General features: G+C 40.0%; 1 protein-coding gene across 6 annotated transcripts in view; it reads left to right on the top strand.

Moving 5' to 3' along the window:
• Nucleotides 1-2,250: 2,250 nt before the first annotated feature.
• The window catches only part of osbpl6 (oxysterol binding protein-like 6), a 58,260-nt gene continuing 32,843 nt past the window's right edge, over nt 2,251-27,667 (top strand). For all 6 annotated transcript variants that reach the window (XM_061723476.1, XM_061723478.1, XM_061723474.1 and 3 more), the window contains exons 1-3: nt 2,251-2,544; nt 14,666-14,910; nt 27,455-27,577. In XM_061723476.1, coding sequence (XP_061579460.1) covers nt 14,767-14,910; nt 27,455-27,577 — 267 coding nt within the window. In that variant the 5' untranslated portion in view covers nt 2,251-2,544; nt 14,666-14,766. The remainder of the gene's footprint in view (nt 2,545-14,665; nt 14,911-27,454; nt 27,578-27,667) is intronic.

Here is a 27,667-nt window from a genome sequence, read left to right as displayed (position 1 = left end):
GTTTTAATGTTTTTCAATGTTTTTGTATTTATATTTATTGTACAAATTTATTGTATTATTATGCAATTTTATATAACGTTGTTTTTTTATTTCTAGCACTCCCCTTCCCCTCCCCCCTCAAGGCAAAGAGCTTATGCTCTTTGTTCAAGTTGCATTTGCAAATAAGAATTTGTTCTCAAATTGCTTGCCTGGGTAAATAAAGGTTAAACAAAAAAAAAAAGATACTATGGATTTTTTTTATTGTATTGTGTTCCAGTTTTTACAGGAAATAAAAAGTGATTTAAATGGCTTTCAATTGCAGCAGGCTAATTTAAGTCAGTTCGGTTTACCTGTATGCTGTGCAAGGAAGGTGGTGAGAGCCGTTGCTAGGCAACCGCCCAGTCGAGCCACAGGCTCCGTCAGAGTTTTTTATTTTTTTATTTTTTATTGAAAATGTATCGTTTACATACACTAAGGCATATAAACCATGACCATGAACATAATTACACAAGGCACATAGAAGATAACGAAAAAAATATTGAAAATGATAATTAACATAAATAATAAATAAGTAAACAAATAAAATACATTCAGACATAAAATAAATGAATGATAAGAAATAATATCACATTCGGGGTCCTCAAATATTTTCAGTTCTTCATATGCTCTGAGGATGGACAATGCAGTTTTTTTTCCTCATTATTTTCAAAGCATTGAAATGATTGTCCACAAGGTATTTTTTTAAACACAGAGAAGAGAGGTTTCACTTTCCTCCATTTAGATGTGTGGATGAAGAATTTCGCAAGGAGAATTAGATTGTTCAATATCAGGTCACAGTTATTGTCCTTCATGTTAATACCAAACACTATGTTCTCTCTTGTGAGAGAATTGAGTGGTTGAATTTTTGTTGACAGCCAGTCTTGCAGATCCTCCCAGAATGTAACAGTGTACAGGCAATTAAAAAACCCTCCGTCAGATTTGCTAACCGCATTATTTCCATATATATATATAATAGACATATATACGTAGACGCCTCATCCGCTGCTGCCTATTGGCGCTGACGAGCCGTGTGGCCGCCATCTTGGTAAGGGCAACCGCTCCACTCAGTGTCATCTGCCTGGCTGGCGCAATTAAGTATCAGCGCATTTAATCAGTCATAACTCGCAGAATACAAAACTGATTTTCACTAGGGTTTTTTTTTCTGCAAACGTCATACATCTAGGCATGATACCGGACACATGATTCGGCATGTATATATATATATATATATATATATATATATATATATATATATATATATATATATATATATATATATATATATATATATATATAGAGAGAGAGAGAGAGAGAGAGAGAGAGAGAGAGAGAGAGAGAGAGAAGCAGAAGCAGATTGTGTAAAACTCAGCTATTTTAATAATGTGAAGAAACAATAATAAACATATATCCATATGGTGGGGGACTGCGCCCCCACCCCACTCTGCGTTAAATTAACGTAAAGACTCCAATCCTGACCTTATGCGTTACATTAAAGCACATCCTAGGTAAACTTTGCACAGACTCATATCCGTCACTTTAAAACCTCATGTTGTACATTTTCTCTCATGTTGTACATTTTCTCTTTTCATTATGTATTTGTTCTTTGTATTGCACCAATCACCACAACAAATTCCTTGTGCGTGTTTAACAAACTTGGCACTAAACTTATTTCTGATTCTGATATATATATCCATATATATCTATGTATATCCATAAACATCTCCATATATATAAATCTGTACATATACACATATACATCTATATATATATATATATATATATATATATATATATATATATACACATGCCCTGAAAGAGGACTGCTTTGCAGAGCTTTCGTATTGCTCCCTTTCTGCAGGTCAAGAGAGGTGAGGCAATGTGGTGTAGCCTTATCTTTAGATTTTTTATTTTATTGTTTTTTTTAAATTATTATTATTATTATTTTTATTCCTGGTCGCAATTATTTCGCCGATTTGTCAGGGAATACGCGGCACAGTGCTCTGGCATCTTCAATACAGTTCCGTCTTATGCTGTCGTATGGGTAGGATGACCGGTCCAAGATGGCGGCCGTATTTCAGAGGAAGTCGTCTTCTTCCCAGGTTTGGCTCGCTCCGTTCCGGGATCCTCGATACTCCATCGCCGGGATTTGGCGGCGGTCCGGTCTGCGCCTGCGTGTGATCCAGCCCGGTGTTTCCCTCCCGCCCAGAGCCGATCTTGCTGCAGGGAGGAGCGACGCGGCGCAGCTGAGCGCAGAGCTGAGCATCACAGCCCGCATTCAAGGAAACGGGCAAACACAGCACTTTTCTTGTTTTTTTTTTTCGCTACTTCCCGTTATGTTTTAGCCAACCGTATTGCAAAAATCACACAAACAAAGAAGAAATCAATTCACGCGCGTTTCACGTGGACGCCAATGGGAGGCGTTTTGGTTTGATGCGCTGGGATTCTGTGGCCGGTCAAGGAAAGACCCCCTCAATTGTTTTTCTGCGCCAAGAACTGTAAAGACATGGTCATCACACCGCATCCGTGGTAAGGGCTTTTTTTTCTCATTTTATTTCTGATCAGAATAAACGCCTTCCCTCGCCTATGTAGTGAAAACTAACCTGTTATAACAACGTGATGCTGAATTAGGGTGCAGATCTCCTTTCAGGCTCGCAGCCGGAGCCTCAGATGCTCATCCTTTTGTATTTGCATCCTGAGTGAATCACCAAGAAAGCAGTCAGACATGGCCACACAGCCACCGTCGACTCAGATGGCTGCCTGCTAGTTTCTTTTGACACAGGGGATGATAACTCCTGCAAACACCCAGAGACACCAGCAGCATCATCTTGGTCTGGGAGCCATAAAAAAACATGGAAGCAGCCAACTCTGTAAGTCACTTTGATGATGTAATGCGTCACTGGCATATTCACTTTTTCAACTGAGCTTCATAGTTTTGCCTCCAGTCTCAGCTGCCTCATGAAGGGGGGGAATTAGGGAAGAACATCATCTGCTCTCGTAATCCTCTACACTCGGCTCGTTGTGTTTCCAGTGTGGGGATGCCAACTAATTGAAAGTTAGCCAACTTCTATCACTCTGAGAATTGCTCCACACCATTACTCAGCCTCCCTGTTCAAGTGAAGGTCAGCCAGTGACTTTGCAGTCATTTAAAATAGCCCCGAACCACATAAATGAAAGAACAGCTGAGGTGACTGGGAGGCTGCTGCATTTGTAGTTTGTAATTGACATTGGCTCTTTGAACTGATGCTCTTTTGATCAGCAGGGATTATTGATTCTCGAATATATTGCTCCACTGAAGGTGTCCCCATCCCATTTAGATTATATCTCCGTAAATCATGATGGATTAAAGCAGCAACCAGTTAAATGCACTTTTTTCATGATGATAGTTCAAGTGTAGCCATCCCTTCTGTTTGCTTTAATTAGTTTTTTGGTAATTAATGCACTGTTGCTCAACCGATGTTATTAACACACAGTAATTGATTTTCTAGTTTGTGCTGGAAGTGTAGGACTTTATAAAGACAGATTAACTCTTGGATCCTACAGTGGGGAGGTCTGTCGTGCTTTGGGAGGTGTTTTGCATGTGTGGGTCCACTTGTCCCCCTGGGCTTGCTGCTAATCAATAAAAACTTGGATCATTTCTCCAATCCTATTTCTATGTGAATCATCTGGCGTGGTCTTCACAGACTCCAAATCTCAACTGAAATGCAGATATATAGGAGACTGTAAATGGATGTGTTGGATACAGCTCATCACCCCCAGCCTGGCCAGCCATGCTGGGGTAGGACCGTCAGAGAATAAGAGTTTTGGTCGTGTCAAAAGGTCATTCTTGAGTCGTAGCGTTAAACCCACCCTGTTACAATTGGCCCGGTACATTTTGTACCAGTGGAAAAAGGAGAGATTTTCACAAAGGGATTGAGGATGGCTGGCCACACTACTCTGTCGATTGCGTCAGAAAAGTCACAAATGTTTCACATATGTCTAAAAAATCAAACCCAAGTTGTCAAACACCTTACTAGGACAGTTTATGTTAGGTTCTCTTTAATTCATCTCACATGTGTAGATGTCTAGAGAAAACTCTAGCGTCTGCTTGTAGTTCTTGGCAGCGTCCAATACGGTTACTCGAGAGGCAGGACCTCAGAGGTATTGCAGAGCAACGCTCAGCCAGAAAATTATGTAATATGTGCAGCCGAGGACACACTCACTCTTATCCAGTAGGTGTTGCTAAAAAAAAAAGAAGAAGAAGAGGAAAAAAGAGAGGCCTACTTAAGAGAAATGTGCTGCTGACTACAAGCGAATGTCACACAAGAGCTACTTCCACGTCGTCTGATATTGTACACAGAAGCAAAAGGTCAAAATTGATCGATATGCATTATTAGTCGGTTGTAAATTCAGGCAAATACTTGTCCTGAGAGACCTTGTAATTTAGTAGGACACAAGGCTGCCTCTCTCTGTTGGCCCACTTTAGTGGTGCAGCAGAGAGGATGTGGGGGGGCTCATCAAACCTGGTTTACTTTAGAGTGCTGGTCAATACTGTGAGACTTGGGATGTAACGACAACAGAAACACGGCTATTGCTCCTCTCCTGTTACAGCACCGAGGCCATCGTGGTTTATCGTATTACATGTTCGGGAGGAGTGATGCCACTCACGTCCGCGTTGATACCGACGTGCAGACGACATGCAAACGAGAAGGACGTCTCGTCTAGATCTCCCACCGCAGGGCACAGGGATGTGCTGTGAACCTGCTGCATGGTTTTCCTTAACACGGTCATTATGGTGATTCAGATTGATTATAGGGTGTCGTATGAAACGTGCTGAACAAACTTTTCCCAGTATAACAACTTTGCAGAGAAACAGAACAGCGGACCTGAATTTCCTGGGTCTTGAGAGGCTCTTCTCTTCATAAAAGCAGAGAATACTACAATATTTCAGCTTTTTTTAGCCTTTATTATCTTCATAGTAGTGCAGCTTGATACTATATCAAGTTTGTTCTCTCCAGCATCGGGATCATTGGTGATACTGGCTGGTACAGGTCCAAAATGACCGGCTGAAAGTCAGCCAAAACGTATCACCGGCTGATACTGTAAATAAACAATCATTCCCATTGATTTATCTTCACAGAGCGGAGATTTCCATAACCAAGTACTGGTCAATAACAGTGACCTCTGCGTAAGTCGTGTACAGAGATGTTACGACACTTTTTTTTTTCTCTTTCACCGTACCAACTCTGAAACCTGTGTTTAGGGTATCAGCTGATACCCAGTACCAGTTTGATACCCGTTTCCAGAGTAATGCACCTCTTCTCTTCTCCACCTGCTAACTGAGAGCAGACGTTTGCAACTTCCCCTGCTGACTTTTAGAGAAGCAAATAAGAACCGGCTTATTATAGTGACATGGAATCAGATGGGGCATCAATGTAAATACTTGAAGATGCCAATTCCCTTATTTTCTTCAGATTTGCACCAACGTACCGATGCTGGCGGTATCAGAATAGGAGCAACTCTGTTGCTAAGATGTCGCTACGGTAAATAAGAGTCACAAATGAAGGTTTTTGCTCAATCTTTAGTGTTCTTTGTTTAAAATGTCCCCGGAGTGTAAATTAATGGGCTTTGAAGACGAGTCCTAGAATATTTACATTTCCAGCTCATTATTTCATGGTTTGATTTGATAGAATAGTTCAGAGGTTACGTTTTTTTTTCTCCCACAAAAAATGCCTTAATTGTCTTTTCTTTTTACTTATCATGTAAGAAGATGCAGGTGGAAGATGGAATAGTTTTTAGAAACGTATGTCGAGTATGTGTTAGAAGTCCCGAGGTGAAGATCGGAGATACAGGACTGTCTCAGAAAATTAGAATATTGTGATAAAGTTCTTTATTTTCTGTAATGCAATTAAAAAAACAAAAATGTAATATATTCTGGATTCATTAGAAATCAACTGAAATATTGCAAGCCTTTTATTATTTTAATATTGCTGATTATGGTTTACAGTTTAAGATTAAGATTAAGATTCCCAGAATATTCTAATTTTTTGAGATAGATATTTGAGTTTTCTTAAGCTGTGAACCATGATCAGCAATATTAAAATAATAAAAGGCTTGCAATATTTCAGTTGATTTGTAATGAATCCAGAATGTATGACATTTTAGTTTTTGTAATTGCATTACAGAAAATCACAATATTCTAATTTTCTGAGACTGTCCTGTAACCTCCAACGGGTGGTGGAGATGAAAAGAACTGAGATCCTGGGGATCCTGGGGGAGACCGAGGAGGCTTAACTCTGGGCCTAACTGGCCTAACTGGGCGCCGTGGTGGTCGCCAAGCTCCAGAAGGAAGCGGGAAATGTGGCAATCCCAAACGAAAGCCACACGAAGAAGAACAAGAAACACGACACTCTTAAAAAAAGAAGAAGTAGAAGGATGTGGAAGTTGGAGTCCGTGATAACGGGACCACTTCAGGCTGTGACACCCAAACTGGAGCAGCCAGGAACACACGCACATGCACACTCATAGACATACTGCATATTTACTCTGAGCTGTTTTGACAGTTGGTGAGGGCTATTTGGGCTGTTTTTCTCTGTTTTATATATATATATATATATATATATATATATATATATATATATATATATATATATATATATATATATATATTATATATATATATTTTTTTTTTAACAAACATGGTCTCCATTCTGGTCCCATCAGCCCTGATGAACCGCAAGCTGTGGTTTGCGGTTTGTTTGGACGTAACTTTGCGAATCCGTGCTGCAATAATCATTTCAAAGAGAGGAGCGTTTTTTTTTTTAATGTTCTTTTGTAATCTCATTAAGCATTTCTCGGTGTGACCTTGAGGTGAACTTGCTGGTGTGTCCGTTCCTGGGAAGATCAGCAATTTTTTCCACTTATAAATAACCTTCTTTTTTTTTTGTTTCTCACAATTTTAAGACACAACAACGCCTGCATTATTTTTTTATATAAAGTTAAAAGAATCTTTGCTCTCATTTCCACATTATTTTATGAATCTTTTTTTTTCATTTCATTATTTAAATGTTTTGCAAAGAAAAAAGAAGTGTGAGGAGCTGCAGGGTGTCAATTTCAAAGGTTATTTAGAAATTTGCATGCATAAAATTCATGTATTTGCCCTGACTGCCGTTTGATGACAAAATGAAAATTCATTCTGACTTTAAACTTCCATATTCATTTTATTTTCTACATGGTTGTTTGGTTCATGATTCTCGCAGGAGTTGAGAGTAACAGACGCTGTAAAGGTTTCAGACGGGGACACATGACAAACCGAAGGAAAGTGTCGAGTAACGTGAACGCTAACACGGCTTCTTTTCACCTCAGGTCTCGCTCTTAAAGTCTCTGGAGCTTTTTCTTGATGGCGTGGAAACATAACTTACCCAAATATTATCCCTGCAGCTGGAGTTATTTTTTTTTTTTACAGCTGCAGAAAAGTGCAGTTTGAGATGTCAAACCAGCCTATTTACATTTTGTGACTCCACGTTGTTTACATCACTGTTCTTGAACATCAAACCATGCAGGGACCCCTTGTGTCCTGTGAAGGAGCAGTCCTCTTCTCTGAGGAGGACAAAATAAATATTTCATCAGTGAATAAAAGGGCAGAACAACTCCTTCAGACCCGAACCTTGGCAGCAGAAGGTCTGCAGTAAACCTGGGGACCAGATCTCCTCCAGTACAGCAACACATCTATTTTTCTCCTTTAATTTACGAACTCTTGAGCTTGTATATTTATTGCAGCCTTATGCAACTTCTGCTGCAACAACACTCATTGGATACAAAGCACCGGGCTGCTCAACAAGTCTTGCAAACACAAATGTGAACCCAAGAGATAAAGAGGTGTCAACAACAGTTTAATAGCTTTATTGATCATCCTCCTTTCCAGAACGGGGACGCTTCATTCAATTTGTTGAATTATTATCAGGGTTAATTAAGACATAAACACATTTTTGCTGGTCGGTTGGATCTTCACGTCAAGTGGTAGAACATCCATTAAAATGTTTGATTAAAGGGGTTATTTGAGCGCTAAATGTGCATCTTGTCAAGAGTGTAGAGATGGATTTTCTTTTCTGTGATGTACAAGCCTTTTATTTGAAGCTCATCAGATTTTACCTTTTTTTCTATTGAGGTCCTCATTCTTTTAATTATTAATTCGCTCTTTATTGACCCACATGGGAAATTATTATTGCAGCGAGCAGATGCTCATCCGTCATCACACAGAATAAGAATCATCGATAAGAAATCGAAGGGACCTGCAGCAGTAGTGAATAAAGTAAACGAGCACAAATGAAGTCAAATAAAAAAAAGGTTGAACAACAATTAAAAAAAAAAGGGGTGAGTTTGGTTTGACATTGTTGAAGTCTTGACCAGGTACCCTGCTTCTCCTCGCTGATTACAGAGCCATAATCATGGGGACTGGATTTAGAAACAATAAGCTCGTGACTAATCGAGTCCTGATCACAGTAATGTGATAACTGGCTTCATGTGGAGCTGCGTCGCCATGCATCGAAACAGAAGTCAAATAGTTCTGCCGTATACATGTGCGGGTCACTTTGGCCATTTCACACTTCCGATTGACGCTACAAAAGCAAAAACACAGACATCATTGTAAGAGTTTACGATAACTGACGGTATTTTGTTTCTATTTTGAATGAATGATACCATTTTCAACGGTGAAATGACTTGTTCTGCAAAAGTGAACATAAAAAAAAAGATAAAAGATCAATTTTAATCCTCGCCGTCTCAGGGTTTCACTTCAGTTTATCTTTGAGCAGCCGTGTAAAGTCTGCGTTGAAAGTACCTGTCACTTCTGCTTCTTATTAGGTCAAGGAGAGTGTCTCTCTCAAACGGGCCGGGTCTCTGAATGGACTTAGTGCCTTGTGTTGCACTGGCTTACATCCCCGTTGGCTTAAGAACGGGGCAGGGATGATGACGTGTCCCAGGATCTGAATTATAGATTATAGTGTGTGGGGATACAGCGTGTGAGCATGCATACTGCTCATAGTAGGGGTGTGTGTGTGTGTGTGTGTGTGTGTGTGTGTGTGTGTGTGGGAGGGGGGGTGGGGGGATCAGGAGTTCCTGACACACTGGAGAGCGTTACCGAAACTTCCTGTAGCCACGACCACAAGCTGCCTCAGGACTTACAGCACACTGTATCAACATAAACCGCCTGTTGTGTGACAGCGATAGTCATCTCATAGTCCTGCATGTCCAGAATTTTCTGAATCCAGTTTTTCCTGAGTTAGTCTTTAGTCTCAAATTGTCAAAAATGTGACATATCTAACTGTATTTTTTTTTCCCGTGAGAGAAAAAACAATTATCATGTTCACATTTTTGCTTAATGTCTCTGCTTTCGAAGCTTGCAGGTTTTTCTGTCAGTTTTCTTATTTCTTTATTTCTTTCACCTCGTAAAGCAGCGCCGCAGGCAGCGTCAGGGATGTCAGGATGTGCTGCGACTGATGACTAAAACGAGCACTCCTCGCTGCTCTCTTGAGGCCGAGCTCAACAAGATATTTTGTTATGCGAGCACGCAGTGTTGACGCAGAATTTGGGTTTTCCTTTTCCTGCTCACGTTCCACAGATCCAGCCAGGGAAGGTCAGTGGCGTGTGTTGACTGTATAAGCTGGCCATGCGACTAAAGCTGAAGCATCTTTACCTGGATGTCATTTGGTCATAATGTTAAAAGATTTATTTCTAGTGATGCACCGAAATGAAAATTTGTGGCCGAAACCGAAACCGAATATAATAATAAACACTTGGCCGAATACCGAACAATACCGAACATGGTTCTTCAGCAGTTTTTCAATTATTTTGCCAATTTTTTCACCATTGCATAAATCAAATAAATGTGATTTAGGCATGCTTTTAAAAAGAAAAAAATCTTTTTCAAAATTACAAGGTAGAAAATATTTATTGAACATAAAAAAATGAAAATGTTTTAATTTCCCAGCATTATGTTGTTTTGGTTCCACTTCCTGGTGAATGTTAGGTAAAATTCTTATGGGGTTAGTTTTTGGTTGGCCAACGATTTATGTAGTGCGCAACGTTACGAGACGGAGCGGCCAGTCTATTTCCTTATTTTACAACGCCGTTTATTAATTGTTCGTTTTTTTTCCCCACTTATTCTACCGAACACCGAAAGTGTTTTTTTGCCATTTTCGGCCGAACAATTTCGGTTACCGAACAATCGGTGAATCACTATTTATTTCACATTCATTTTGGATTATCTGCTTCAGCAGAGTATATAGTTACTGTCTTGTTTTTGTAATTGTAACTCTGAATGACACAAACACGACATTTTAGCTGAATATAAATAATAATAATGCAAACACCTGAAGTTAATTAATTTTAGATTGTAGATTTTGCAGCATTTTATTATTATTTATGTTTCAAAACAGCTTTTCTTGTCTGAGTTATATTCTGATTTTTGGAGTCAGCAATACAATTCACTACAAATGAGTAATCTTAGAGTGTACTGAAGTTCATTGTGTGCAAACAAAGCAGAAGTGCATCTGGCGTTGACATGCATAAAAGGGAACTAACATTGACTCACTTAAATATACTGTTCAACGTGCAGCTTGCAAACTGCAAGTGTTTCTCTGCAGCAGCTAATGATTATACAAAAATGTGGCCTGTATGTACATGCATCAGTCTTCAAGACGGCAGCATGAATTACAGCCTCCGGATCTACTGAAACATCAGTTGTCAGTTTCGTTGGCCTGTATAAGAGCACCTTAGTGATGATTGTGCTTTTAGAGCGAAGAATAAACATTGGACTGTCAAAGCTGAGGCCACCAAAACTGACAACTTTGATGTATTAGTAGATCTCTAAGACTGATCTCTTGGTCATCCTTCCCCATCATTCTATCCATCATGACCTTAAAACCAATACGGAGTCCTCACCTCTCACCCCAGCTGGGTAGTGAGGACCTTGTGGTGCCGTGATTGATGACCAGCTGTCCGTCATTAATATTGCTATACTGCTGCAATCTCCCGCTCGTGCTGCTTTGTAGTCTACAACATGTGGCAAACCCTTGTTCCACCCGACTCTTGGTCCAGGCCATCGTTATGTCTCACTTCAACCACTGCAGCTCCTGGCTGCCTCACCTGCGTGTGTCATGAAACCCTTGGAGATGATCCAGAACGCAGTGCTGCATCTGGTTTTTAGTGAACCAAGGAAGGCTGATGCCAAGCTGCTTCTCATTGACTCCCATTGTCCAACGTATGAAGTCCAAGTCACTGATGCTCACTTACAGAGTGTTTTTGAAGGCTCGGCTCTGGCGTTGGCGTCAAGCTGGGCCGACATCAAATCAATATCACGATATATTGGGCAGTTTTACCTCGATAATGATAAATGTACGATAAGTTAGCTGGCAACAAAAAACATCTATTTTCTGATTGGCTCATTGGTCGATAACTCCAGACAGCTGCTCTGAGTTGAGAGCAAAGTAGCGTGCTGTGACTCGTTTGCAGAGGTGTCAAGTAACGAAGTACAAATACTTCGTTGCCTTACTTAAGTAGAAATTTTGGTTATCTATACTTCACTGGAGTAATTATTTTTCAGACGACTTTTTACTTTTACTCCTTACATTTTCACGCAATTATCTGTACTTTTTACTCCTTACATTTTAAAAACAGCCTTGTTTACTCTATTTCATTTTAGCCTTTAAACAAAAACTATCCAGTTAAATTGCTCCATCCGGATAGAGTGAATTTGGTTGTGGTTGTTTCAGATGTTCTTGTTCAGTTTTGTTCTTACATCCGTTCCCTCAGATTCCTGCAACTGAACTTGGATGTACATTCCAATAAAGGTTAGGATAAATGATAACATGCCTCTGAAGTTTGACTTTTTGCACCATTACAATACTTATAGGCCACTAGTCATCATATCTCCTGCTCTCTGAAACACATGTTAATGCTCAATAGTACACATATATGGTTCTTTAATATATTTACATTATACTAAGATGCATTCATTTTCAATGGCTTTTGTCCTTAATAGCTTTTTTCCCCCTTACATTACTTTTACTTTTATACTTGAAGTAGTTTTGAAACCAGTACTTTTATACTTTTACTTGAGTAAAAAACTTGAGTTGATACTTCAACTTCTACAGGAGTATTTTTAAACTCTAGTATCTATACTTCTACCTGAGTAATGAATGTGAATACTTTTGACACCTCTGCTCGTTTGTAAGATGGGCCGTTGGAGTTACTCTGCGCTGAAGTTAATTTCTCACCATGAGAAAGGCCACATGTGGCATGACAGTGTGTGAACTTGTTGAAATTCGCCAGTCTCACACTAGACAGCCCTGTTATCTCAGCCGCTTCTTCGTTTAAACCATCAGCCATTTTCTTGGGTTTCCCTTCTCGTTCCAACTGGATGTGTGGAGTCACGTGATGAAACTAGGCTATCAGCACACAGTCAAAACAGACAAAAATGTATTTATTTATTTAATTTTTTTAATCAAAACACATAATTAATTTACCGACATGGGAAAATTGACATCGGTCATCGCAGTGAATGTCGGTAACGGTACATTTTCGGTTCATCGCCCAGGCCTACGTTGGCGTCCACCAGGCCCATTCAGACCCAGATGTTTGGATGATTCACCAAAGACCATAAGAGCCCATGTGTAACCTTTATATCGTTGATAATCTCTTGAATACAAGCCTCTTCCAAGTTCACCTCCTTTCTTAACATTTCATAAGGAGCAACCCAGAGCAGAGGCTGAACAATACTGGAGGAGTGTGTGTGAGAGCGGCCCGGATCAGTCTCCCAGAACAAGTATCAGTGACCGCCACCATGGCACACATCCAAGACCAAGTCTCAAGGGAGCTAATGAAGAATTTCTCATCAGTTGGGTTGTTAGATTTGTAGTAAACATGAACTTGGTCCTGGATTATGAGCCGATTCATCCGGATGTGGGGAACGCTGCACTTGAAAAAGCGTGGGGACATTTGAGGGGCTAAATGCACGCAATGACTAAATGACAATAAATGGGTAGCAAGCAGGAGAACAGAGAAGCTGCACGAGAAGACGACCAAAACCTGATGCTGACATGAACTGACCTACTTAAAACATGACTACTAAGGTGCCAGAGGAGCAATTTTACAGAAAATTAAACATTTCTAATTCGTGACTCAATTCTGAATTGTAAAAATTCAGCTTTTTTCCTCCAAATCAATCACTCATGGGGTTCTGCTTTTTATGGGGGTTAAACTATACACCCCAGTAATGGCAGTTCTGTGGTGTTTGGATTTGTAAAGAAATCCCCGACGTTAACGGATCAACGCGAGAATGAGTTGGAAAGGTGGAAAACAAACTGGAAGTCATGTTGAAATAATAATAAAAGGCGCTTCTGTGGGTCAGGTTAATGAAGCATCGGCGGTATCTGCAGTCAGGGGATCGTGTAATAACTGCCACTTCATAGCGAGCAGAGTCTAAGGTTGTACAAGGATACGCTGTTGCTGGTTCACTCAAACTAGCATGTGGATAAAAAGGAAAATAGTAGCCAACTATATTTGTGTCATGTAATAAAACCACACAAAATATCAAAGGGACTCAAATTAATTGCTAGCTTTTTTTTTTTCTACACGACTCGTCTGCAAAAGTGAAGAAATTCAATTAGCCGTCCCCGCAGGTTTTAGTTTGGCTATGACTCTATTCAGATAAGTTCAAACCTCTGCTTAATGGGGTAATCCTGAGTGGCACTGATCTCATTGGAAACATGATGAAAGGCTTATTCAGTAAATCACATGTAATGAGAAGAATATTAAAAACCTCGGCTTCGCCGAACCGCTCACGGCGTCCCAGCTCAGCATCTGTGGGGTCAAATAACTCGGTGACTCTGAGGAAGAGTCGTATTGGTCGCCTTGGGGAAGCCTCACATGGTCATTTCTATTTTGCAGAAACAACTGCAAATGCAATGCAATGTTACTTTACTTTTTTTTTTTTTTACTTTTTTTATTTGCACCAATTTTCTGTAAAAGAGAAAAACAAAAACAACAATTACAGACAAAAGTAATATGTGCGGGAGAGGTTAAAAAAAAACGAATTGACAAATAAATCAACAACAACAATAATACTGGTATTCACAAAATAAACAAGGAGCAGGGAACGCAAAAAACAAAAACATGATAGTATGTAGGGTAATAATCCACATCTAACATACTGTAAAATAAACGTTTAAGAGTCTTGATTTAACAGAATATTTTTAAGTCTTAATTTAAACATTTTGATAGAAGAGGATGATTCAACAATGAACTGATAGGAATTCCAGATTAAGGAGCCTCTATAAGCAAAAAGGGGGATGAAGTTTATTACTGTGTCTTGTGTTGTAAGTATGGACCTGAGAGTTGGCTGTAAAGAATTCATGAAAAGATTTGGAAAGCAAGTGGGAAAGATGGATACATTTATAAATAAATATGCATGATTGAAGTATGTTTATGTCGTATACTGACAATATGCAAAGTTTCCTAAACAGAGGGACAGATGGAGAGAAATAATTAGAGAAGGTGGCTAATCTAACAAATTTCTTCTGAGTGATTAATAATTTCTGTAAATTATATAATGTTATATATAATGTTTGGTGTTTGAGTGCGAGACTATAACCGCCTGGCTCTTGTGTTTCAGATGAGCAGCGAGCAGTGAGTGAGAGGAAGTGTCAGAGGATGCCCCTGGTCCGCAGGGCCCAGTGCTGAGGGGAGGTCCGCCGAGCCGACTGGTGCCCCGCCATGTCCCACCATCACTACCAGCGAGGCTCCCAGGGCCGCACCATGAGCTCCGAGGAGCGGAGCGCCACGCCAGTGAACAAAACCTGCACGCCGGTTCACAAGAGCGCCTCCTCGTCGTCCTCCTCCCAGCGCGACAGCCGGCAGGTAATCCACCGGCGGCGACGGGGATCCGTCCCGCGGTAGATTCAGGGGACGGCGGCGCGTTGAATGAGTGCGACTCGAGCGGAGGTGATGAAGGGAGGGATGAACATTAGGTTTGGGCTGACGGAAAACTGGATCGCTGCAGTCTTCAATCAGCAACACTTCCTGCAGGCAGTTAGAGGCCGGCCGGGCCGGGGAGAGTCAGGAAACACATCACCAGATACCAGGAAATATACAAGACTGTCTTAGAAAATTAGAATATTGTGATAAAGTTCTTTATTTTCTGTAATGCAATTAAAAAAACAAAAATGTCATACATTCTGGATTCATTACAAATCAACTGAAATATTGCAAGCCCTTTATTATTTTAATATTGCTGATTATGGCTTACAGTTTAAGATTAAGATTCCCAGAATATTCAAATTTTTTGAGATAGGATATTTGAGTTTTCTTGAGCTGTAAGCCATGATCAGCAATATTAAAATAATAAAAGGCTTGCAATATTTCAGTTGATTTGTAAGGAATCTAGAATGTATGACATTTTTGTTTTTGTAATTGCATTACAGAAAATCACAATATTCTAATTTTCTGAGACATTTCCAGTATATAAAAAAACAGTTGTGAAAATGGTTGATAGTTTAGGACACTAATGGCACTTTTCCATTAGTACCTACTCAGCCCGACTCGACTCTCCTTGCCTCGGTTTGGTGCTTTCCCACTAGGGGTCTAATGTGCCGAGTAAATACTTTTTCTGCATCTACTCTGCCGAGGTTCTAAGCGGCTGAGTCGTATCTGACGTCATCACACTACAGGCCACCGATTGGTCGGGGGGTTGGAGTCAGACGTCTGAGTCAGGATGTGACATCAGCGAAAGAGCGACTCTGACGGCGGCTTCTTGTTCATTTTATTCTACGGGCAAAAAGTTTGTTTCATGATCCAACTCTGAGGTGCAGATGTTCATAAACCTGGTGCTGAAGAGATAATTAAAAAGGGATCTAGACGGGCGATAAGGAACGACCAGATCTACCAGGAGCTCTGTCACTTCATAGCTGCTCGCGGCTCCAGCTGACTTTTCAGCAGCACCGAGACAAACAAACAAAAAAAAAATGAAAAAGCGTCGCCGCTTGAAGCTTCTCTCACTCTCATTTTTTAACTTAATATCGAACACAAGCCACAGACCCAGCAGCACATCTATCATCTCCTCCATGTGTGTAGTAGATACTAGTGGAAAAGTGCCATAATTAGCCAGGTACAACAAATGAGAGTTAATGATGACTCATTTACTCCTAGTGAATAGTTAATTCGTAAAAAAGGTCCGGCCAACCAGCCATCATCCTCACAGGACCTCTTCACTTGTTTAGCTCAATCAGCAAAGAGGCAGCAACCTCCATTCCCTGCTTAAAAAAACGACAACCTGGCCCGGATGAAGTAAATAACGAGTGTTTTGTTCCACAGTTCACGTAGCAGGTGCGTAAACTCAACTCCCGCCCGCCGCCCTCCCGCTCTCGCTGAGCTGCTGTGTCATTGTGGCTGCGGAGAAACAGGACACCCAAACTGGCAATCTTTGACATCGCAAGCTTTTCCATCGACGCTGGGCTTCATGAATATTTCACGAAGGGGGGGGGCAGGCGGAGCAAACATGTGGCACACTCGGGTAGGCGACTGTGTTTCAGCAGAAGAAGAGACGTGAGATCTGGTGGGAGGAAGGGAGGGCCGGCTGCTGGATGAATCAGACGCTTTAAATGCGCCTTTTCTTTAAAGCCGCCTTCTTCCTTTCTGACTGATTCTTTCCCCCCCCCCCCTTAATAGTCTGTTTTAATCTGGTTGTCAGAGTGTTAGAAAAACATGTCGCAGTGAATAAGCACACAAATGACCTTACCTCATGCACCTGCTTTGTCAAGATCTCCAGAAATAGCAAATTAGCTGCACCAAAAGACAATTAATTTGGAGTTGGAGTCTTGCTTGTTGCAGCTGTTGCCTGACATGTTTTAGAGGTGGATTATCTTGCAGAGGAGTAGCTGTGGTGAAACCAGGCTCGTGTATAGGGTTACTGTCAGTTTCTGCTTTCAGCCGCATGAATCCATCTGCACAGAAGAAGACAAACGTTTGTCAGATTTGATCTTTTATCGAATCTACACCCTTGAAGTTCCTGTTCTAGGCTACATACTGCATTCTGCTAATGTTTTGATGAATTCATTCAGAAAAATTAGATCTATAAAGCTCCTAGTCTCATGATATGACATGATATTCATTTTGCATTAAAGGAAAATGTCAATTTTTTTAAAACATCATTCTATCTATTGAGCTCTAAATGATTAGTGCTTGGATGAATAAAAATTACAGTACTTGCTTTCATGTTTTCTGATGCAATATGACCTATATGATGATAAAAATGGGAATTAAAGTTCATCCCATGACATCAGAGACCCAAACAAAACAGTTAATGCAATAAAGCATCTGGTCCAGAAGAGCTTTGACTGGGCTCTTGCCCTCCTGCAGCGAGTCTTTAGTGGTTCAGAGCAGCGTTTGCTCTTCTTTTCTTCAAAAATCACCCGTGTTGAAACAGTCACTTCAAGCTGAAGCGTAGCATTGATTTATAGCACAACCAAGCACAGCTTCAACGTGTCCCCCAGAGGGAGGGTGTCAAGGCTTTGCACTGAGCAGTGCATAATTTTGTTGCGACAGTTGAGAAATGAAAAAACGTAAACTGTAGTTTGCTGAAGAATTGGTCAAAGAGATGCATGAAGGTCATTGAAGCTTGTGGTACCTTTGAGATGCGACTGAACCTGGGGAGGCTTGGTGTGACTTAATAAACGTCTAATGACTCATTCAGAAAGTCCTAGACAGGTGAGAAATTATAAAATGGGATAATGAAACAGAAAAAAAGCAGAAAGGACCAAAAAAAAAAACCTTGGGAAGACTAGCTACTATAGTTTAATAGTCCCATGTTACATTTAATGGAATATATAAGCTGTCAAACTCATAATGAGTTATAAAAATCATTAATGACTCTACTTTGTGTGCTGAATGAGACTTTGAGAAGTACAACTGTTCACCTCTGCAGACTTTCGGTTTTTCTTCATACAGGACTGTCTCAGAAAATTAGAATATTGTGATAAAGTCCTTTATTTTCTGTAATGCAAAAATGTCATACATTCTGGTTTCATTACAAATCAACTGAAATATTGCAAGCCTTTTATTATTTTAATATTGCTGATCATGGCTTACAGTTTAAGAAAACTCAAATTTCCTATCTCAAAAAATTAGAATATTCTGGGAATCTTAATCTTAAACTGTAAGCCATAATCAGCAATATTAAAATAATAAAAGGTTTGCAATATTTCATTTGATTTGTAATGAATCCAGAATGTATGACATTTTTGTTTTTTTTTAATTGCATTACAGAAAAATAAAGGACTTTATCACAATATTCTAATTTTCTGAGACAGTCCTGTAGTTCCTCCGGTCCGCTTCCGCTTAAGTTGTGCTCCAGTTTACCTCGCTGACATCCAAAAACCTGCTGGCAAAGCTATCGTAGACCTCCATTTTTGTGGAAAAAACAAGCGCTTGCCATTTGGAAAAAGACCTAATTGAACTCTGCCCTGTCTTTTTTGATCAATACATGCCTCTTTACCCTCTGCTGACGACTGCTGTTCAGCTGGGAGACCCTCGCCAGAGCAATTACAGGCACCGCCTGCAGACTGACATGTACTGGTGTTTTTCTATTGTAGCTGATTGTTTCTTAGGCTTGGAAATCATAAGAGATTCCTGGTTAGGAATTGTGTTTACGACATATTGTAAGAGGAAAACGTCGATTGATTATACTTTGTTTCATGCGGTAAATACCTAAGGGAGTGTGGTTTGTTTTGTGAGAGCACAAAGACCTCTTTATCACTCTCTTTTCTTCCGCTGACTTCTGTCTTTAAAAGCACAGTTCAGTCAGATGATGAACTAAACTGCCAATTAACTATTTGATGGATTCGACTACATATGCAAGGGAGGTCTTGCAAGGGAAGAAAAACTATTTGATAAAAATGGAAGCATATGAATGTTGTAAAAGCCTTTGAGGCCTGATGGCGGATATTTGAAGCATACCTTTCTGAGACCTCTGCAGAATCAAAACAATAATGAAAAAAGAATATATTCAATTTAAAAAATTCAAAAAAATAGACTCAATAAATAAAAAAATAAACAAAATTACCAAATGTATTCATAGAGGCGAAAAAAATTAATAATTAGATCATGTTTAAAAGCAGAATTGGGAGTGATTTTAATTTCTTTTAAATTTTTTTATTTATTTATTTAGAATAGGGACAGCGCATATTAATACACATTTAAATAAGTACATACATAAATGTAAATATGCCAGATATAGCCAACAGGCTAATTTTCATCTGCAGTCCCTTGTCAGGTTGATGGCAACAGAATAAAACAAGAAGTCACAATTACAAATGCACAATACATATAACATGGCAGAGTAGTCCACCTGATCTAGAACTTACTCTACACAGGAACACACCCATATACATAAAATAAAATATACATAAAATGTTATAATTATATAATATATAATATAATAATATTCAATGTATATTAACACTTTACATTTAAAGATTTTTATATATTTATATATATATTAGGAATGGGCGATATTTTACCGTTCACGATATACCGTCAAGAAAATTCCCCACGGTAAGAATTTGTCATCTCACGGTAAAAACGATAAATTCCCGTTGATGATGTTTTTGTGTAAAGTCGAATTTATGGTTCTGGGTTACGTATGGGAAGGAAGGAAGGAAGGAAGGAAGGAAGGAAGGAAGGAAGGAAGGAAGGAAGGAAGGAAGGAAGGAAGGAAGGAAGGAAGGAAGGAAGGAAGGAAGGAAGGAAGGAAGGAAGGAAGGAAGGAAGGAAGGAAGGAAGGAAGGAAGGAAGGAATGAGCCAGAAAGAAAGAAAGAAATGAGCCTGAAAGAAAGAAAGAAAGAAAGAAAGAAAGAAAGAAAGGAGCCAGAAAGAAAAAAAGAAAGAAATGAGCTAGAAAGAAAGAAAGAAAGAAAGAAAGAAAGAAAGAAAGAAAGAAAGAAAGAAATGAGCCTGAAAGAAAGAAAGAAAGAAAGAAATGAGCTAGAAAGAAAGAAAGAAAGAAAGAAAGAAAGAAAGAAAGAAAGAAAGAAAGAAAGAAAGAAATGAGCCAGAAAGAAAGAAAGAAAGAAAGAAAGAAAGAAAGAAAGAAAGAAAGAAAGAAAGAAAGAAAGAAAGAAAGATAAATTCCTGTTGATGATGTTTTTGTGTACCAAACATGGCGGATCTAAGAGCGAGATAGATTTATAGTTACAAAGGTGGAGTTGAATTGGTATTTTTTTTATCGTCATTCAGGAACAATGCCAGAAATTATCGTGATACATTTTTTAGTCCATACCGCCCATCCCTAATATATATATATATATATATATATATATATATATATATATATATATATATATATATATAATTTACTGTGTATCGCTTCATATATGACAGACCAACTTGTTAGTTTCTCGCTTCAGAAATAACGATGCGCTGCATGTGGAACGCAGACCAGATAGACTTCACTGATGCCTTTATACCCTTCAAGTGAGGCGCTAACATGTTCTTCCAGCTGATCCAGTCTTTCATCTTATGTAGTCAGTACGCATAACATGGATTGATATATTAATATCAAGCAGACAAAATGGGTCTCCAAGGTTAACAGAGAATTTAAAGCAAGTAAGAAGAGAATAAAGACATTCAGAGCAGCTCAAAGCTAACAGGTGACACGTACACCGAGAGCCGGCGTAACCGGGTCTGGTATGTTTATCCTGCACGAGCCGCTGCCGTTAACTTCCCATCCGCCAGACTATCCTGTACCTTCCAGCTCTCGCTGCTGAGCCAGCCAAACACTGCAGCAGAAATCCATCCTCACAACGACTGTCCCGTACTTAGTAGCTGCTGAGATATCATCTTCCAGCGGCGATCGTGGTAGATGAGGTGGGAACAATTTGCAGTTTGGCAACGGAGCTGCACAGAGACAATACTCTCTCACCCAGGGGAGCACGTACTCATCTGGATTCTCTGTTAATTTATTTATCAAGTCATAAGCCGGGGGAAACACAGCCACCTCATTATTATGCCAATTATGAAACACCTTTTAATAACATTCCATGATTATTATTGAGCTGAACTCATCCAAGTGTGGTATTGTAGTAACCGGGCAGAGATTAAGGACCTCTCCACCACATCCCCCACCTGCAGCCGTTCCGTATCCTAGCTGTTTTACACTTAAGTCATCACGATTCTTGTCGTATTCGTGTCACAGATCTCTGTCGCAGTGACATTCGTTGCAGCCAACGTTCAGCTACGAATCATCACATTCAGAAAACAATTTATCCGACTACGACGACAGTCAGTTACGAGAACAGCCGTATTCAGGGGAGTTCAGTCAAAGATTTCATCACCCGACCTGCTGATGTTTGCAGTTCCACCCTTAATGAGGTCGATAGCAGGATCTCACTGGCACAAAATAGTGTAATTGTAGTCGTTATCTTGTTAAAACATATTCATCATGTCATCGTGTGAGGAAAAAAAAAAGTTTTCCCCAAATTTAACGAGACAATGAACCTGTTAACGCAAGGAAATGAGCTGTTATAGTGTTAAATTCATGGCCTTAAGATTAAAGGATGAAGTAGGGGGTTTTGAATTATTAATGACTGCTTTTGTCTCCTGTAGCCTTCCTCAACCTCAGTGCTGTTATAATATCTTTGTGGGCTTTGTTTTGTTCATTTTTTAGGAAGCACTTTGAGTTAAAACTCCCATGAAAGACTTTAATGGCCCCTTTTTGGGGAGCCATTATGATTTTATGTAATTGAAGGTGAATGCTCTGTGTTTAAAAGGTCGTGTGTTGGGGTGTCTCGGAGATGTTGAGTGATGCTTATCGGTGTACGTTACGGGATGAAATGGTCATCAGTCGTCTGCCACGCTGATATTTATGGTACTGATATGGCCTAAGGCGTCTCCGAGGAGTGTTTGTCCTTTCCCCAGCTCAGGCAGACCTTAACTGTAATCATTTGATTCATTGCAACGGTGGAAAGTCTGCGTCGCCGCTGTATGTGGACGTCCCTGTAGGTTGTGGATCCCTGAAGGCACAGCTACACCCAGAACACCGACTTACTGTAGCTGATGATCACAACCACTCGCTCTTACATTATTATTTATTATCTCTCCTTCACATACAGTACTCGAGTTGGAAAAAAAAATCAGGGGGGATGGTGGATTTTATCATATGGGGACAGATGATTTGTGCTGATTACAAATAATATAATATATTACAAATAATAGCAGTGACCAAAACACCTGCAGAAATACTGCAGGAATGACATAGCAGCAGTTAAATGCAGCCTTCTGTAAGCTTTAAATATCCACTGGGCTTACATCAAATACGTCAAAACACAACAATAAAAAACAGTTTTCTGAACTTATCAATATGCCTCTGTCCTTCACAGGATAAGTAAAATGGATCACTGCAAAAACTCCAAATCTTAACAAGAATATTTGTCCTATTTCTAGTTAAAATGTCTCATTTTAGTAAAAAAAAATCTCATTACACTTAAAACAAGACTCATCACTGGAAAAAACAACAATTTTCACCTGTTTCAAGTAGATCTTCACTTGAAATAAGTAGAAAAATCTGCCAGTGGAACAAGATTTTTTATCTTGTAATGAGAAGATAAATCTTGTCCCACTGGCAGATTTTCCTACTTATTTCAAGTGAAAATTTACTTGAAACAGGTGAAAATTGTCAAATAAGTAATTTTTCTGGTGTTATTTTTCTGGTGATGACTCTAAATGTTGAAATAGCAGTAAAACCACATTCATTGATGAAATGACATAAGGGATGGAAAGGGGGGATGGCAGTTTTACAGGGGGGATGATTTTGACCATTTTTATTTCAGAGAGGATGCCATCCCCCCTCATCCCCCCTCAACTCCAGCACTGCTCACATGTAACCAAGCCTTTCCACCAGTTTGAAGTATGTCAATTCTTGTCTAAGATTGAAAGAGCAGCTTCCTGGAACTAAATCTTGACATTAACACACATAAAAAAATAAATAAAAAAAGCAGATGGTCCCTCTCTGAGTGTGCCACGAGATCCCTCATTAAAAGTAAACTTGCCAAGAGGGACGAGCTCATTCATCTGTAAATTATTCTGCAGGGGGATCAATGAGTGCGAGCAGAGTGCAGGAAATCGCTTTGGCTCGATTCCGTCCAGTTCTGAGGCTGAAATAACAAAAGGCACTTTCTCTTATCATAGCAGTCGTTTGCACGTAACGCAGCAGTCAGCGTTTTTTTGTTACTTAAACCTCCAACGTTGAAACCGATGCTTTTGGATCTCGCTGACGGTCTTGATCTTTCGGGGATGCCCGTGAAGGAGCATCGTATTAAAAATATTTACAGCCCGGCCAGCTCTTTATTTAGCGCGCCATCGATTGATCAGTTTGCTGTCAGTTGAAAGTCTGTAATGTTGCAGATAACAGAGAGGAAGTTTGTCTGAAGCGCGTTACTCCGCTGCTGCTATTGGCTGTTGGGGGAGGCGCTCCATCCAGCTGTTGCGTATTAAAACGATGGGGCATTGGCGTGTGTATCCTCTCTCACGTAATGTCACACATCTAACTTGTTTACTAGATGATTATCTAATCTAATCGCTGAACATGAGCTCCTCTACTTCTCCCCGTTTCTCTTGGCGGCTCACGGGAGGGGCTGCCCTTGTTCGTCTACTCTCCTTTTGTTAAACGTCCTGCAAACCAAGGACAGATGTTTTCGTGCACAAACAGAGAGCTGTCTCGAGGCTTCAGCAACGCACCGCGGTGCCATGGGCCGCAGGCTCTTATTTACTTTTCCAAAGAAGCTTCTTGCATGTTAAGTTGATTTTAACAAGGTTTAGAGGCTCCACTGCTATTAATTCAAGTCATGAATTGATTTTTTTTGCTTCTGGACTGACGTTTTGTTAAATGCATTATGTAAAATGTCTACAGAGACAATAGTTTGCACCTTTTCTTCACTTGTCAGACGTCATGCCTGATCTACGGCTGCTCTTTGTAATTACTGGAAGCAGTTAAGTACAAATTAAGATTTCTTTCTTCCCTCCCTTGTTTAAAAGCCCCACGGAGAACATGGATTTAAATCTGGGATAACATTGAGCGGTTTTTCAAAGTCACTCGTCCCGTCACTGCAGAAATAACTCGCCTCAGAGCTTGAAGGTTCCCACGTCCAACCCCAGCTGAGGCCTTCCTGTGTGCAGCTTACATGTGCTGCAGACCGTTCACAGATATTTTTATTCGTCTCTGTAGCGTGCGAGTGTGTCCTCGTCCTCCTCCCCGGTGCTCTGGCGGATCGGCGACCCCCCCGGGGTGTCATTTCAGTCCAATTCAATTCAGCGATACTGTAATATTCCCAAGGGGGGGATGATATTTTTACGCTGGAAACCTCATCAGTCACTCGTTTTTTTTATTGTAGCACCAAGAGTGGTTATTGAAGGTTATAGTCGGGAGCAGAAATGATCTGGAGATGATGTCTGGTGTTATTCATTGTGTTTGACAAGTTATGCAGCACAATAAACTCCTGGGGCTCCAGACGAGTCTCTCAGCTGCAGAGAGACTGAACTGAACATTAAAGGACGTAAGTTTCCTCATGATGGAGGCTGTTTTCTGTTGTCCCGGTTATCCTCCAGGTATCTGTGCTCCTCCACCACCTCCACCCTTTCTACCAGGATGTAAATAGTGTGCTGTGTATACAGTGGGGCAAAACAGTATTTAGCTCTTTGGTCTTGGCGATAGTGGAGTTTGAAGTGTGACTGTTTGAGGTTGTGGACAGGTGTCTTTTATACTGATAATAGGGATGGGCGGTATGGACTAAAAAATGTATCACGATAATTTCTGGCATTTATCCCGATAACGATAAAAATGACGATAAAAAAAATACCAATTCAACTCCACCTTTGTAACTATAAATCTATCACCACATTCAGTCTTTGGAGCCCCCAAAACACTGCTCTAAAAGATACTAAATGCTACTAAACTACACCAATTAAATTGAATTGATAAAAACCAATTCAATTAATACACCTGTACTGCAAAACTGGAATGACTGAAATGAAACAAGTTTGAAATGTAAGAACAGATTCAACATTTATTCAAACTGTATGGCTTAAACAGTGGGATAACAGTGCAAACAGCAAACGTACCATTGTCCTTCAAGTTTTCTTAGCTTATAAAATCACAAAGTAGAAAAAAATACAACTTGATAAATAAAGAAACAGTATTGCCATCCTTTGCACTCACTGTTTTATTGCAGACTCTGCATATAATAGATGATGTTTGCTCCTCGTCACTCTTTTTAAATCCAAACCAGTTCCAGAGCTGGAGCCTCGTTTAAAAGACGAGCTCCTCGCTCTCAGATCCGCCTTCCGCCATGTTTGTTACACAAAAACGTCATCAACGGGAATTTATCATTTTTTACCGCGAGATAACAAATTCTTACCGTGGGGAATTTTTTTGACGGTATATCGTGAACGGTAAAATATCACCCATTCCTAACTGATAACCAGTTAAAACAGGTGCCAGGGGCACAGGGACAGAGGAGCCTCTTAACGAAGAAGTTACAGGTCTTTGAAAGCCAGAAATCTTGCGTGTTTGTACGTGACCAAATACTTATTTTACACAGGAATTTACCAATTCATTCAGTAAAAATCCTAAAATGTGATTTCCTGGATTCTTTTCCCTCATTCTGTCTCTCATAGTTGAAGTGAACCTATGATGAAAATTACAGGTATATCCAGTTCTCCAGTTGTAAAACAAAAATCAGGGGGGATGGTGGATTTTATCATATGGGGACAGATAATTTGTGCTGATTACAAATAATATAATATATTACAAATAATAGCACTGACCAAAACAACCTGCAGAAATACTGCAGGAATGACATAGCAGCAGTTAAATGCAGCCTTCTGTAAGCTTTAAATATCCACTGGGCTTACATCAAATACATCAAAACACAACAATAAAAAACAGTTTTCTGAACTTATCAATATGCCTCTGTCCTTCACAGGATAAGTAAAATGGATCACTGCAAAAACTCAAAATCTTAACAAGAATATTTGTCTTATTTCTAGTTAAAATGTCTCATTTTAGTAAAGAAAGTTAATTACACTTAAAACAAGACTCATCACTGGAAAAAACAACAATTTTCACCTGTTTCAAGTAGATTTTCACTTAAAATAAGTAGAAAATCTGCCAGTGGAACAAGATTTTTTTTGCTTGTAATGAGAAGATAAATGTTGTTCCACTGGCAGATTTTTCTACTTATTTCAAGTGAAAATTTACTTGAAACAGGTGAAAATTGTCAAATAACAAGTTATTTTTCTGGTGTTATTTTTCTGGTGATGACTCTAAATGTTGAAATAGCAGTAAAACCACATTCATTGATGAAATGACATAAGGGATGGAAAGGGGGGATGGCAGTTTTATTCTTATTTCAGGGGGGGATGCCATCCCCCCTCATCCCCCCTCAACTCGAGTACTGGGTATATCATCTTTTTAAGTGGGAGAACTTGCACAATTGGTGTCTGACTAAATACTGTTTTGCCCCACTGTACCTGAAACATTACAGTCTTTGAAGAAGATATCATATTCAATATTACGATCAAGGCAAGAAATTGTGGAAATTGTGGGAGTCGGGGGTCGGTTTTTGGGTATTTGTTTGACTTCTGAAAGATCAGCTGCTCTCACATGGAAACAACCCTCCCGTTGTCATGGTTACGCATCGTAGCAGATGTTAAAAAGTGCCGGAAGCCCTGGCAGAAATCCCTCATGCGTCACAACATCCAAACCGCCATGCAAACCGTTTCACTGCCCTCACTGCCGAGAAAAGACAAAGATACATACAATATGATGCAAATTACATTAAAAAGAGCTTGTTTGGCCCCTGGGACCCTAAGGTCCTGGGACAAAATGTGGCTCTTCATAATTTTTACATCAGAATATGGCTTTGCATATAAACATACTGACGGAGTTAGTTGAGCACAGTTGCAGGAAGATGTGGAGTCCCAGAGGGAGAAAGAGACAAGTCAGTTACTCCGTTAGCAGACATGTTTCCTGCTCTTTAAACTGCGACCCCATGTTACCTCGTGTCTCCTCCGGAGGGACGACGGGGGAAGTCTTACCTGTCCCTGCATGACCCTGCCAGCCCTGTACTCCAGAGGCGTCACTATGATTTACAGACCCGCTAGCAGGGGGAAGAGCGAAGTCAGGAGAAAGCTAATGGAGTGGAAATGCTGAGCGAGCAAGAGGAGCTTCTGCGGGGCAGATTTTTTATTTTTTTTTTATCTTTAACGTGCTGTAGAAGAATAAAAACAAGTGCTACATGTGAACTTGTTGTTTTCTTCTACAAAAACAACCACACGACAGTCTTTTGCCCCTCTGATGCTGGAGAATGAGTGAATTCGTTCTGACACCAAATCTACATCTTTCCTCCTCTGCAGGAGGCGGACAGCTGGGAAATCATTGAGGGGCTGAAAATCGGTCAGAGCAACGTCCAGAGGCCTGACAAACACGAGGGTTTTATGTTGAAGAAGCGGAAATGGCCCCTAAAAGGCTGGCACAAGGTAGGATTTGTGGGGGAAATGAGACACAAACGCTTCTGCTGCTGGAAAGGCAGCGAGAGTAGCACATGTAGAGTCGATGTCCCAGACTCT

This window comes from Cololabis saira, chromosome 6 (assembly GCF_033807715.1).
Source record: "Cololabis saira isolate AMF1-May2022 chromosome 6, fColSai1.1, whole genome shotgun sequence".
In the NCBI taxonomy this organism is placed as follows: Eukaryota; Metazoa; Chordata; class Actinopteri; order Beloniformes; family Belonidae; genus Cololabis; species Cololabis saira.
Note: the sequence above shows the minus strand (reverse complement) of the source record. Positions and strands in the feature narration are given on the sequence as shown.